Source organism: Rhinopithecus bieti, unplaced genomic scaffold (genome assembly GCF_001698545.2).
Source record: "Rhinopithecus bieti isolate Rb0 unplaced genomic scaffold, ASM169854v2 scaffold_63, whole genome shotgun sequence".
In the NCBI taxonomy this organism is placed as follows: Eukaryota; Metazoa; Chordata; class Mammalia; order Primates; family Cercopithecidae; genus Rhinopithecus; species Rhinopithecus bieti.
The window spans coordinates 476,955-489,564 of record NW_016802972.1 but is presented as its reverse complement, the minus strand read 5'-3'; the positions used below and the strand labels follow the sequence as shown (position 1 = coordinate 489,564).

The window sequence follows — 12,610 nt, the reverse complement described above, 5'->3', positions numbered from 1 at the left end:
AGCTGGGCATGGTGGCGGGGACCTGTAATCCCAGCTACTCAGGAGGCTGAGGCAGGAGAATCATTTGAACCTGGGAGGCGGAAGTTGTAGTGAGCCGAGATTGCCTTCCTCACTTCGAGTTATAAAAGATTTTGACCATATTTTCTTTTCTTTCTTTCTTTATTTTTTGAGACGGGATCACGGAGTCTCGCTCTGTCGCCATTCTGCTGCCTCAGTCTCCCGAGCAGCTGGGACTACAGGCGCCCACCACCACGCCCAGCTGATTTTTTCTATTTTTTAGTAGAGATGGTGTTTCACCGTGTTAGCCAGGATGGTCTCAATCTCCTGACCTTGTGATCCACCCGCCTCAGCCTCCCAAAATGCTGGAATTACAGGCGTGAGCCACCGTGCCAGGCCTTTTTTTTTTTTTTTTTTTTTGAGACAGAGTTTCACTTTTGTTGCCCAGGCTGGAGTGCAATGGCACGATTTCAGCTCACCGCAACCTCTGCCTCCCAGGTTCAAGTGATTCTCCTGCCTCAGCCTCCCTAGTAGCTGGGATTATAGGCATGTGCCACCACACCCGGCTAATTTTGTATTTTTAGTAGAGACAGGGTTTCTCCATGTTGGTCAGGCTGGTCTTGAACTCCCGACCTCAGGTGATCCGCCTGCCCTGGCCTCCCAAAGTGCTGGGACTACAGGCGTGAGCCACCACACCCCGACCGACTATATTTTCTTCTAGCATTTTATTTATTTATTTATTTATTTGAGATAGTCCTGCTCTGTCGCCCAGGCTGGAATGCAGTGGTGCAATCTTGGCTCACTGCACTCTCCGCCTACCGGATTTAAGCTATTCTCCTGCCTTAGCCTCCTGAGTAGCTGTGATTACAGGTGCCAGCCACTATGCCCGGCTGATTTTTGCATTTTCAGTAGAGATGGGGTTTCACCATATTGGCCAGGCTGGTCTCGAACTCCTGATCTCATGATCCACCCTCCTTGGCCTGTAATCTCAGTGCTGGGATTACAGGCATGAGCCACGGTGCCTGGCTCTTTTTTTTTTTTTCTTTTTTTTTTCCTGTTAGAGACAAGGTGTTGTTATGTTGCCTCTAACTCCTGGGCTCAAGCAATTCTCCCACCTTGGCTTCCCAAAGTGCTGCTGGGATTACAGGAGTGAGCCACTGCCCCCAGCCTCTGACAGTTTTTGTGCACTAGGAATTTGGGAAGACAATATTACCTGGCTATTTCTGGCTCATACAATTGCAGGCAGATGGTGGCTAAAGCTGGAACAATGAGCAGCTAAAGCAACTGAAAGATAACCTAGCATCTCCCTCTCTCTCAGTAGTCTCTGAGCCTATCCATGTCGTCCTCTGCATGGGCTAGCTTGGGCTTCCTCACAGCATGGCAGCCTCAAGGCTTTGATAGTCAGCTTCCAAAATGGTCCTCAATGATTCCTGCTTCCTGGTATTGATACCATGTGCAGTCTCTCCTCACATTGAAAGGGGCTGAACTGGCCCATTGGGATAATGCAGAAATGACAATGTGTGACTTTAGAGGCTAAATCATGAAGATATTGTGGCTTCCATTTTGCTCCTTTGTAGATCACTCATTCTAGACAAAGCCAGCTACCATGATACGAAGGCACTCAAGTAACCCTAGGGAGAGGTCTCCTTAGTGAGGAACTGAAGCCCTATAAGGAACATGGGTGTGCTGCAGTCAAGTGGGCATAGGCCAAAGTAAACATCCAGAGTGACTCAGTGAGTTTAGAGTGCAGGCATATAGCTCCACTTGTTATCACAGCCATGTAGCCATAACATGGGAAGGCTTATCACTTGGCTCTGAGCCACTGTTGTCCGTAAAAGGTATAATTGCCCTGCTGACACTATGCACGGGGCTCGGCCCAACATGGCTTGACATGGGACATGGCTCTTGTGCAGGTGCTTGTGTCCAGAGAAAGAGAGAAAGCCAGAGCTGTCCATCTCAGGGAAGCCAAGACACAGCTCAGCTTGCTGGTGCCAAGAGGGAGAAATAGTGAAGCTGCAGGGCGTGGTGGCTCATGCCTGTAATCTCAGTACTTTGGGAGGCCAAGGTGGGTGGATCACGAGGTCAGGAGTTTGAGACCAGCCCGCTCAACATGGTGAAACCTGATCTCAACTAAAAATACAAAAATTAGCCGGCCATGGTGGTGCATGCCTGTAATCCCAGCTACTCAGGAGGCTGAGGCAGGAGAATTGCTTGAACCCAGGAGGCAGAGATTGCAGTGAGCTGAGATCACACCACTGCACTGCAGCCTGGGCAATAGCACGAGACTCCGTCTCAGAAAAAAAAGAAAGAAAGAAAGAAAAGAAAAGAAAGAGTGAAGCTGCTGACCCTGAAGGGAGAGCTGGCCACACAGCTGTGTGTGTGTGGGAGCCAGCCGCCGAAGTAAGCAGCAGACAGTTTGAGAGTAAGATGCTGATGATGAGAGACCTGCTGAATAAAACCATGTCTTATTTACCTGCTGTCTCTTCAGCGTTCTTCTCGCTCCATGCCTCACGTCCACCCATTCCTCTCACACCTCAGCTGGGGCTGGACCCCAACCTTGAGAATGACAGGCCTCCTGCCAACAACCAGCATTAACCTGCTGGGCATACAAGGGAGTTACCTTGGAATCAGATTCTGTAAAACAGTCACGCCTTCAGATAACAGTAGCATTGGCCAACATTTTTTTTTTTTTTTTTTTGAGACGAAGTCTCGCTTTGTTGCCCAGGCTGGAGTGCAGTGGCACAATCTTGGCTCACTGCAAGCTCCACCTCCCAGGTTCAAGCAATTCTCCTGCCTCAGCCTCCCGAGTAGCTGGGACTACAGGTGTGTACCACCATGCCTGGCTAATATTTTGTATTTTTAGTAGAGATGGGGTTTCACCGTATTAGCCAGGAATAGTCTTGATCTCCTGACCTCGTGATCCGCCTGCCTCGGCCTCCCAAAGTGCTGGCATTACAGGCGTGAGCTACCGCACCCGGCATGGCCAACATTTTGACTGCACTTCATGAGAGACCCTGAGCCAGAACCCCCTGGCTAAGCTGCTCCCAGATTCCTGACCCAAGGAAACTGTGTGTGAGAACAAGTTTTATTGTTTTTTGTTTGTTTGTTTGTTTGTTTGTTTTGAGGTCTCACTCTGTTGCCCAGGCTGGAGCACAGTGGCACGATCTCGGCTCACTACAAACTCCACCTCCCGGGGTCATGCCATTCTCCTGCTTCAGCCTCCTGAGTAGCTGGGACTACAGGCGCCTGCCACCACGCCCAGCTAAGTGTTTTGTATTTTCAGTAGAGACGGGGTTTCACCGTGTTAGCCAGGATAGTCTCGATCTTCTGACCTCATGATCTGCCCACCTTGGCCTCCCAAAATGCTGGGATTACAAGTGTGAGCCACCACGCCTGGCCAGTGTTTATTGTTTTAAGATATTGGTGGGGCACAGTGGCTCACACCTGTAATCCCAGCACTTTGGAAGGCCGAGGTGGGAGGATCACTTGAGCTCAGGAGTCCAAGTTCAAGAACAGCCTGGGCAACATAGTGAGACCTTTAAAAATTTTTTAAAGATGTTATGTTTGAGCAGAGTATGGTGGCTCATGCCTGTAATCCCAGCACTTTGGGAGGCTGAGGTGGGTGGATCACCTGAGGTCAGGAGATGGAGACCAGCGTGGCCAACATAGTGAAACCCTGTCTCCACTAAAAATACAAAAAATTAGCTGGGCATGGTGGTGGGCACCTGTAATCCCAGCTACTAGGGAGGCTGAAGCAGGAGAATCACTTGAACCCGGGAGGCAGAAGTTGCAGTGAGCTGAGATGGTGCCATTGCACTCCAGCATGGTGCTATGTTTTGGGGGTAATTTGTTACACAGCAATAAATAATTCATACAGGGCACCAGCCTGGCCAACATGGAGAAACCCTTCTCTACTAAAAATTATCCAGGTGTGGTGGTGCATGCCTGTAATCCCAGCTACTTGGGAGGCTGAAGCAGGAGAATCCTTTGAACCCGGGAGGTGAAGGCTGCAGTAAGCCAAGATCACGCCACTGCACTTCAGCCTGGGCTATGGAGCGAGACCGTGTCTCAAAAAAAAAAAAAAAAAAAAAAAAAAAAAAAGAAGAAGAAGAAGAAGTTAGTTGTGGCTCACGCCTGTAATCCCAACACTTTGGGAAGCTGAGATGGGAGTATCGCTTGAGGCCAGAAAGTCCATCAATACCAGCCTGAGCAACATAAGGAGATCCCGTCCCTATAAAAAATTTTTAAAAATCAGCTGGGTGTGGTGGCAGGCACCTGTGGTCACAGCCACTCGAGAGGCTGAGGTAGGAGGATTGCTTGAGTCAGGGATGTTTTGGCTGCCCTAAGCCATGAACATGCCATTGCATTCTAGCCTGGGTAACAGAGTGAGACACTGTTTCAGAAAAAATAAAATAAAATAAAAAAATAAAATAAAATAAAATAAAATAAAATAATGTTGTAGGCCAGGCGTGGGGCTCATGCCTGTAATTCTAGTGCTTTGGGAGACTGAGGCAGGAGGATTGCTTGAGAACAGAAGTTCGAGGCTGTAGTGAGCTGTGATCGCACCACTGCACTCCAGCCTTGGCGACATGCACGATATCTTGTCTCGATAAATAAATACATACAGTTCTCTTTTACATCGAGTATATGTATATTTTTAAAAACACATCGAAAGCGCTTAGAAAGCTGCCTGACCTGTATGCAGTATTCTGAAGAGGGGGTCGCAGGGTGCATGACCAACCTCCGCCGCCGGGGGCAGCAGCGACTCCGGGCCGAGCAGTGGCCGAGCGCGCCGGGTCAAATGGGGTGAAGCCTGTGCCAGACGCCTCTACTTCGGTGGCAGCCGCAGCCTCCTCCGCCTGCGGCTCCTGTCCACGCCGCGGCCACGTGAGCTCCGGATTCTGGCGCACAGAGCACTGCCAGTCCTTTGCTGCTTTGCGCAGCCCGTCCTCCCCGCCAGGGGCACCCTTACCACTTGCCCTTCTCCCATGGGCTCCAGCCGTGCCTGCCTCGGGGCTGCCGCCGCCTGGCTGTACTCCAGGACGTTGGGAAATAACGGGTGGGAACGGTGTGGGTGGGGGGCAAAGAGGAAACCCAGAGACACAGGACACCCCTTTCCTGTGGTCGGCCCCCAGTTGCTCAGGCAGGCCAGCCACGGTGAGGAGTCTTCCCTCCAAGTTTATATTTATTATTATTTATTTTTTCACCTCCAAGTTTATTATTATTTATTATTATTATCATCATCATTATTATTATTATTTTGAGACGGAGTCTCGCTCTGTCGCCCAGGCTGGAGTGCAGTGGCGCCATCTCGGCTCACTGCAAGCTCCGCCTCCCCGGTGCACGCCATTCTCCTGCCTTAGCCTCCCGAGTAGCTGGGACTACAGGCACCCACCACAACCCCCGGCTAATTTTTTCTATTTTTCAGTAGAGACGGGATTTCACCGTGTTAGCCAGGATGGTCTCGATCTCCTGACCTCGTGATCCACCCGCCTCGGCCTCCCAAAGTGCTGGGATCACAGGCGTGAGCCACCGCGCCCGGCCTATTTATTTATTTTTGAGACAGAGTCTCGCTCTGTCGCCCAGGCTAGAGTGCAGTGGCGGAATCTTGGCTCACTGCAACCTCCGCCTCCCGGGTTCAAGCAATTCTTCTGCCTCCGCCTCCAGAGTAGCAGGAATTACAGGCGCGTGCCACTGCATCTGGCTAATTTTTGTAGTTGTAGTAAAGACAGGGTTTCACCATGTTGGCCAGGCTGGTCTCGAACTCCTGACCTCAGGTGATCCGCCCGCCTCAGCCTCTCAAAGTGCTAGGATTACAAGCGTGAGCCACCGCACCTGTTCGACTTCCAAGTTTAAAGACAGCCTCCAGGCCCAGTGGCTCACTCCTATAACCCCAACTACTCAGGAGGCTGAGGCCAGGAATTTGAGACCAGCCTGGGCAACATGGCGAGACCCCAGCTCTAACAAAAAATAGGCCAGGCACAGTGGGTTACATCTGTAATCCCAGCACTTTGGAAGGCCGTTGCAAAAGGATTGCTTGAGGGGGCAAAAAATTACCCCGGGGTAGTGTGCACACTTACAGTCTCAGCTACTTGAGGCTGAGGTGGGAGGATCACTTAAGTTGGAGGCTGCAGTGAGCTAGGATGGAGCCACTGTATTCCAGCTTGAGCAACAGAGCAAGACCCCATCTCCATATAAATAAATTAAAAAAGACAGCCTCCAAAAATGTCACTTGCTTCACTTAGCACTTTTAATTGAACATGTTTAGGAAATATATAGCCATGGTAAAGAAAATTCCAGTTAGTACAGATACACACTACACACCTATGCACGTGCACACACTGAAACGTGTCCCTTCCAGCACCTCCTCCCTGGATAATTTTGTTTTCTTTTCTTTTTTTTTTTTTTTTTTTTTTTTTTGCGACGAAGTTTTGCTCTTGTTGCCCAGGCGGGAGAGCAGTGGTGAGATATCAGCTCACTGCAACCTCCACCTCCCGGGTTTGAGCGACTCTCCTGTCTCAGCCTCCCGAGTAGCTGGGATTACAGGCACTCCCCCCACCCAAAAAAAAACATCCGACTGATTTTTGTATCTTTAGTAGAGATGGGGTTTACGCCATGTTGGCTAGGCTGAGTCTCGAACATCCAAGAGATCCGCCCACCTTGTCTTCCCAAAGTGCTGGGATTACAGACGTGAGCCACCGCGCCCAACCTAAAGTAATTGCCTTCTTTCTGGTTTCTCTGCCTTTGTTCTCACCAAATGCCCCACTCTAAATCACGGCAGACAGGGGGTTCTGTCTGAGGAGAGCTCACCAGTTAAAACCCTTCAGTGGTTCCTAACCACCCTAGGACAAATGTAGAGACTTGTCCTTCGCTCTCCGCCGCCTCCCTTCTCCTTCCCAGATCCCATATGGCTCCAGCCATATCCTCAGACCATCTGGGCTGTTGTCTATCCTGCCACACACCCCACCCTGCTCCCTTGCAAGTCCTGCTCAGGCTGCACCTACACAGCTGTCTCAGTTCCTATCTGAGGCTCCCGCAGCCTCCTCTGAAAGTGCTCATCACAGCAAATGATAACTGAAACTGTTTTCTTGTGCAGAGCACGGAAAGATCTATTCAACTCACTGCCCAATCTCCTCTCCTGGTGCAGAAAAGACACCCAGTCAGCGACTTGCATTCTCTGCAGACATGAGTGAATAATAATAATAATGCCTAACCCTTATATAGTGCTAATTCCACGCCTGGCACTGTTTTAGGCAGTCATATAAATTCATGTAATCCACACAACCTCAAGACTGATGATACTTCTTCATCTTACCAAGCACTGAGCAGTTAAATCACTTGCTCCAGATATTAAGGAGCTGGGGTTTGAACCAGCCAGCCTGGTTTCCCATAAATGAACCAAGAACTGGAAGGAGGACAAGACCTCCGAGAAAGAGTCAGGTAGGACGTGATTTGTGCGCTTTACATCTAAGATCTTCCAGCTCCCAGGAAGCCCGTTTCATGGAGCGGAAGATAGAGGCCGGGAGGGACACGGAGAGCCTCGGAAGCCGTGTGGAGGAAACGGTGCTGTTTGGGGTCCGGGAGCAGGGGCGTGGCCTGGATGCGGGGGCGCCCGGGGGCTGCACGTCCTCAGATCAAACTACAACTCCCAGGACACACCAGGCGCTGCCGCCCACGCGACGTCACGGCGGCAGAGGCGCAGGCTGCTGGGCTCCCGGCGGGTGGACTGTTCGAGCCCTTCCGCTGGGACCCGGGCCCTGGCTCCGGCCCCGCGGTAAGTGGGGCGACTCCGGCTTACCGAGTCCGCGGAGGCCCCGCGGCGTACGTCCGCAGCCTCCATCACAGCGCGGGCGCGCAGACGGGGTGGCATCTACCATATGGGGGGCATCCGGGCCGAACCAAGTGACCGGCGTGGGGGCCTCCGCTGGGGACTCCGGGCCGCACCCTCCCGAGCTGGCCCCGGGGACCCAGCGCTGGTGTCGCATGTCCGCTGGCCGTGCTCCCGGGGCCCGAGTTTGAAGGTGCTGGGCAGGCAGGGGCAGTCCCGCCCTCTGAGGAGGGTGTCCGGGACCCCAAGGCGCCGCGGCGAGGTTTTCAGGCTGGAAGGGTCTGAGGGGCTCCTCCCCCGTTAGCCCTCCCACCCCCAGTAGAGCCTCGGGTTGGGGAATAGAAGCCCCAGGAGGCTAGGTCCTTTGGGCGCAGCCTGTGTGCCTCTGGGGAAGCGGTGGGAGGGGTGGGGAGAGGTCGCCCGGGTCTGGGTAGAGTGATGCACAGGTGGAGATACGGTGCAGGCTGTGTGGATTCAGATCCTTACAACTTCCTCTTCCCTGCCCCGGTAGATGGGAGCGCCCTCCGAGGGCTGAGCCTGTCAGCATCCTCTATGCACCCTGGTCCCTGAAGTCGGAGAAGAGCCCCTACCCACCCACACCCCCTTGCGCCATTTCGGGTCACCTGGGTCCTCAGCCCTAGCGGGTCCTCAGCCCTAGCGGCCACCAGATCTGAAAGGAGCAGGACGATGATCCTGGCGTCGGTACTGGGGAGCGGCCCCCGAGGCAGGCCTCCGCTCCGGCCCCTCCTGGGGCCCGCACTGGCGCTCCGTGCCCGCTCGACGTCAGCCACCGACACACACCACGTGGAGATGGCTCGGGAGCGCTCCAAGACCGTAACCTCCTTTTACAACCAGTCTGCCATCGACGCGGCAGCGGAGAAGGTGCGCAAGGGGGCGGCGAGCCCGGGGTCAGGGATGTGGCTGCGAGGGACTGTGTTGGGGGTTCTCTGCTCAAGGCCCCTCTCCCTCCCTAGCCCTCAGTCCGCCTCACGCCCACCATGATGCTCTACTCCGGCCGCTCTCAGGACGGCAGCCACCTTCTGGTAAGATTCACGCCCTCTATTTTCCTCGTGGATCCTGGAGCTCTCAGGGACACTCAGGCTCCAGCCCTGCCTTCCCTTTTCTTTTTCTCCTAGAAAAGTGCTCGGTACCTACAACAAGAACTTCCAGTGAGGATTGCTCACCGCATCAAGGGCTTCCGCTGCCTTCCTTTCATCATTGGCTGCAACCCCACCATACTGCACGTGGTAAGGTAGAGAGGACCTTCAGTCAGTGGGCCACCCTGCCCAGGGGGCAAGTGGGGAGTCTGGGGCCCAGAGTGGCAGACAATTGCTTGCCTAAAGGTGTCAGGGCCACACAGGATTCAACCCCAGGCCCTCAGAAGCCAAAGGTGTGTATTCATGGAGCCTGGAAGGGTGGCAGTAGGGGTTTGATCACGTGGTCGACCAGTTGGGTGGTGATCCCCATGGGTAGGTGGGGGTGGCCGTTCTCTGGTCAGTGCCCATGCGGCTCTGCGAATTCCCACATCTCTTCGTTGCAGCACGAGCTATACATCCGTGCCTTCCAGAAACTGACAGACTTCCCTCCGGTGAGTGCTGGGCCAGAGCAGGGTGAGGGGCTGAGAGGTTGGTCTTGGACCACCCTTCCTCATGACTCTGTGACCTGCAGATTAAGGACCAGGCGGACGACACCCGGTACTGCCAGCTGGTGCGACAGCTGCTGGATGACCACAAGGATGTGGTGACCCTCTTGGCAGAGGGCCTGCGTGAGAGCCGGAAGCACATAGAGGTTGGGGCAGTGAAGGAGGGGTTGGGCCTGCTGGGGGCTGGGAAGGGCACGGGATCCTGAGACCTCACTCTTTACAGGATGAAAAGCTCGTCCGCTACTTCTTGGACAAGACGCTGACTTCGAGGCTTGGAATCCGCATGTTGGCCACGCATCACCTGGCGCTGCATGAGGACAAGGTGGGGCTCTGGGACCTGAGACCCGCCTGGGAACGTTAAGTGAGACAGAGGAGACTGGGCTGGGGATCCGTGTCAGGGGCCTGGGGGTTGAGGCTGTGGAGCTGGTGCTTTGGGGCAGTTCCGAAGTTGCCAGCATCTGGGGGTGGGGCTAGGGGTGTGGGTAGTCCTGACCTCCTTTCTCCGGCCAGCCTGACTTTGTCGGCATCATCTGTACTCGTCTCTCACCAAAGAAGATTATTGAGAAGTGGGTGGACTTTGCCAGGTGAGGCAAGAATGGCTCAGTGGGTGGTCAGACGTCTGGGGCAGGGAAGGATTGGGTCTGAGCCCTTGCCTGGGGCATGGTCTGTGGGGAGCAGGGTTTCTCAATGATGGCACTATTGACATTTCCAGCCAGATAATTCTTTGTCATAGGGGCTGCCCTGTGCATGTTAGGAAGTTCAGCAGCATCCCTGGCGCCAGTAGTATTGCCTAGTTGTGACAAACAAAAATGTCTCTGTACATTGCCATATATTACTTAGGGGGGCAGAATTGTCTCCAGTTGCAAACCACTGGTGGAGGGGCCCCTGACTGAACCGTCGCTCCTGTCCACAGACGCCTGTGTGAGCACAAGTATGGCAATGCGCCCCGTGTCCGCATCAATGGCCACGTGGCCGCCCGGTTTCCCTTCATCCCTATGCCACTGGACTACATCCTGCCGGAGCTGCTCAAGAATGCTATGAGGTGGGATGGCTGGATGTGCTGGGTGGGAGGCAGACAGGAACCAGGGTGCTTCTACTTACTGGTCTTTCCCCTCTGCATAGAGCCACAATGGAGAGTCACCTAGACACTCCCTACAATGTCCCAGATGTGGTCATCACCATCGCCAACAATGATGTCGATCTGATCATCAGGTTTGCCCCGAGTGGGAGTTCGGCTGAGGTGGATGGGATGGGGATCCAGGCACTGTTTCTGACTTGATCTAGGACCTTGAGCCCCTTCCTGCCCCATTCTGGGACTTGGTCCCTGACCACATAAACTATTCTCTGGATCCTGAGATGGCCATGAGCTGCTTATTAATGGATCTGGGGCCAGCCGCAGGCCTAGGTATCCTGCCTCTGTCAGCATCTGAGGAGCTTGAAATTGAGAAGCAGTCAGGAGTTGGTCTAGGATGCTGGGCCGAGGATAAATGTCACATCCTGTGAGAAGGTATAAGCAGTCAGTGGCCCTGGCAGAGGTGAGGATGATACAAACAAGGCCCAAGAGTCGAGGTGGACCACATTCCAGCTCTGGGTGGAAGGGACAGGAAGGCAAACTTTGCACTGTCTGCTTGCTGGGTGGTGAGTCCCCCATCAAAGCTGAGCCAAGCCCATTATTGTTGCCATCTTGCTAGGATCTCAGACCGCGGTGGAGGAATCGCTCACAAAGATCTGGACCGGGTCATGGACTACCACTTCACTACCGCTGAGGCCAGCACACAGGACCCCCGGATCAGCCCCCTCTTTGGCCACCTGGACATGCACAGTGGTGCCCAGTCAGGACCCATGCACGGGTGAGACCCTGCCAGGCCAGGATGGAGGGGTGGGGGACCCCAGGAGACTCAAGCCTCTGAAGCCTCCTGTCCTGTCCCCCTACCCACCACTAGCTTTGGCTTCGGGTTGCCCACGTCACGGGCCTACGCGGAGTACCTCGGTGGGTCTCTGCAGCTGCAGTCCCTGCAGGGCATTGGCACGGATGTCTACCTGCGGCTCCGCCACATCGATGGCCGAGAGGAAAGCTTCCGGATCTGACCCCACAGCCTTTGGCCTGCTCGCCTGACCAGCCTGGGCCGCATTCCCTGCAGGACCTCCTGGGTCAGGCAGGGTGGCCTCCTGCTCCACACGCTGCTGCATCTTGGGTCTTAGGGTCCCAGACAGATGGACTTACATGGAGCTGGGCACCGCCCCGCCTCAATAAGGTCCATTGTCTCCTCACCTCCAGACCTTGGAGAGGGGAAGTGGGCACCCTGAGGCCTCCAGCAACAGCTCCATCATTCTCGTTCCTGGGGAACCCCCACTCTGACCTGTTGTTTGTTATTAAAGTTCACATTTTGAAAGCCCTCTCGGGCCCTGTGTGTGGGGAGGGCAGGTGAGCTTTTGTTTCTGTCCCCATTCAGGTTCACTGAGCCCTTGGGTTGAACTGGTTCATGTCCCAGTCTCTTACCTGCCCTGAGAGCCTGGTGGGCCAGGAGTAGAATGGGTCCCAAGTCTGTTGCATGTTTGATTTGGTGGGAGTGGGATGACTGCAGCACCTTACACAAAGAGCTTTCATTCATCTCGTTGAACAAATGTTTCCGGGTCCCAGATAATATCGAAGGCCCAGATTGACCCAGCTTCGGGCCTCAGTTCTAACTCTTCCTTTCCTGGCAGTCACAGTTTCTAGAGGTGAAGGTCACCAGACTGGGCAACCTCCTGAGCCAACTGATTCCTGAGCCTGAGTAAGGTTAAAAATACTGTGTCTGCTGCTGCCAAGGAAAAGAACATACAAGGTTGTGTCCTGGCAGGCCCCAGCAGGGACTGGGTGCCCTACTGCAAGGAAAGGTGGGGTCCTGATAGGGAGGAGCAAGGATTTGGACAAAGATATCAGGTAGGCTCAAGGTTAGACTTGAATCAGAACTCCAGATGACGTCTTAGGTGGGAACACCCTACCCACCTTGCCAGGGAAGAAGAAAGGCCTAAGGGTGGCCTGGTGGGGCTGGGAGGAGAACTGGAAAGTTCTCTTACCTTCACATCTGAGCTCCCACAGCACACTTCCTAAGGCTGACTCTAGGCCTGTACCATCTCCTACCCTTCAGGGGGATGGAGGG

General features: G+C 54.1%; 1 protein-coding gene across 1 annotated transcript; it reads left to right on the top strand.

The window, feature by feature from the left end:
- The first annotated feature begins 7,585 nt into the window (after positions 1-7,585).
- BCKDK (branched chain keto acid dehydrogenase kinase) lies at positions 7,586-11,864 on the top strand. Its single transcript, XM_017871254.1, has 12 exons — positions 7,586-7,771; positions 8,337-8,707; positions 8,800-8,868; positions 8,962-9,072; positions 9,366-9,413; positions 9,494-9,613; positions 9,691-9,789; positions 9,978-10,051; positions 10,381-10,509; positions 10,590-10,679; positions 11,159-11,317; positions 11,411-11,864. Exons 2-12 carry the CDS (start codon positions 8,513-8,515, stop codon positions 11,553-11,555), a joined length of 1,239 nt encoding a protein of 412 aa, XP_017726743.1. The 5' UTR covers positions 7,586-7,771; positions 8,337-8,512; the 3' UTR covers positions 11,556-11,864.
- Positions 11,865-12,610: the final 746 nt, after the last annotated feature.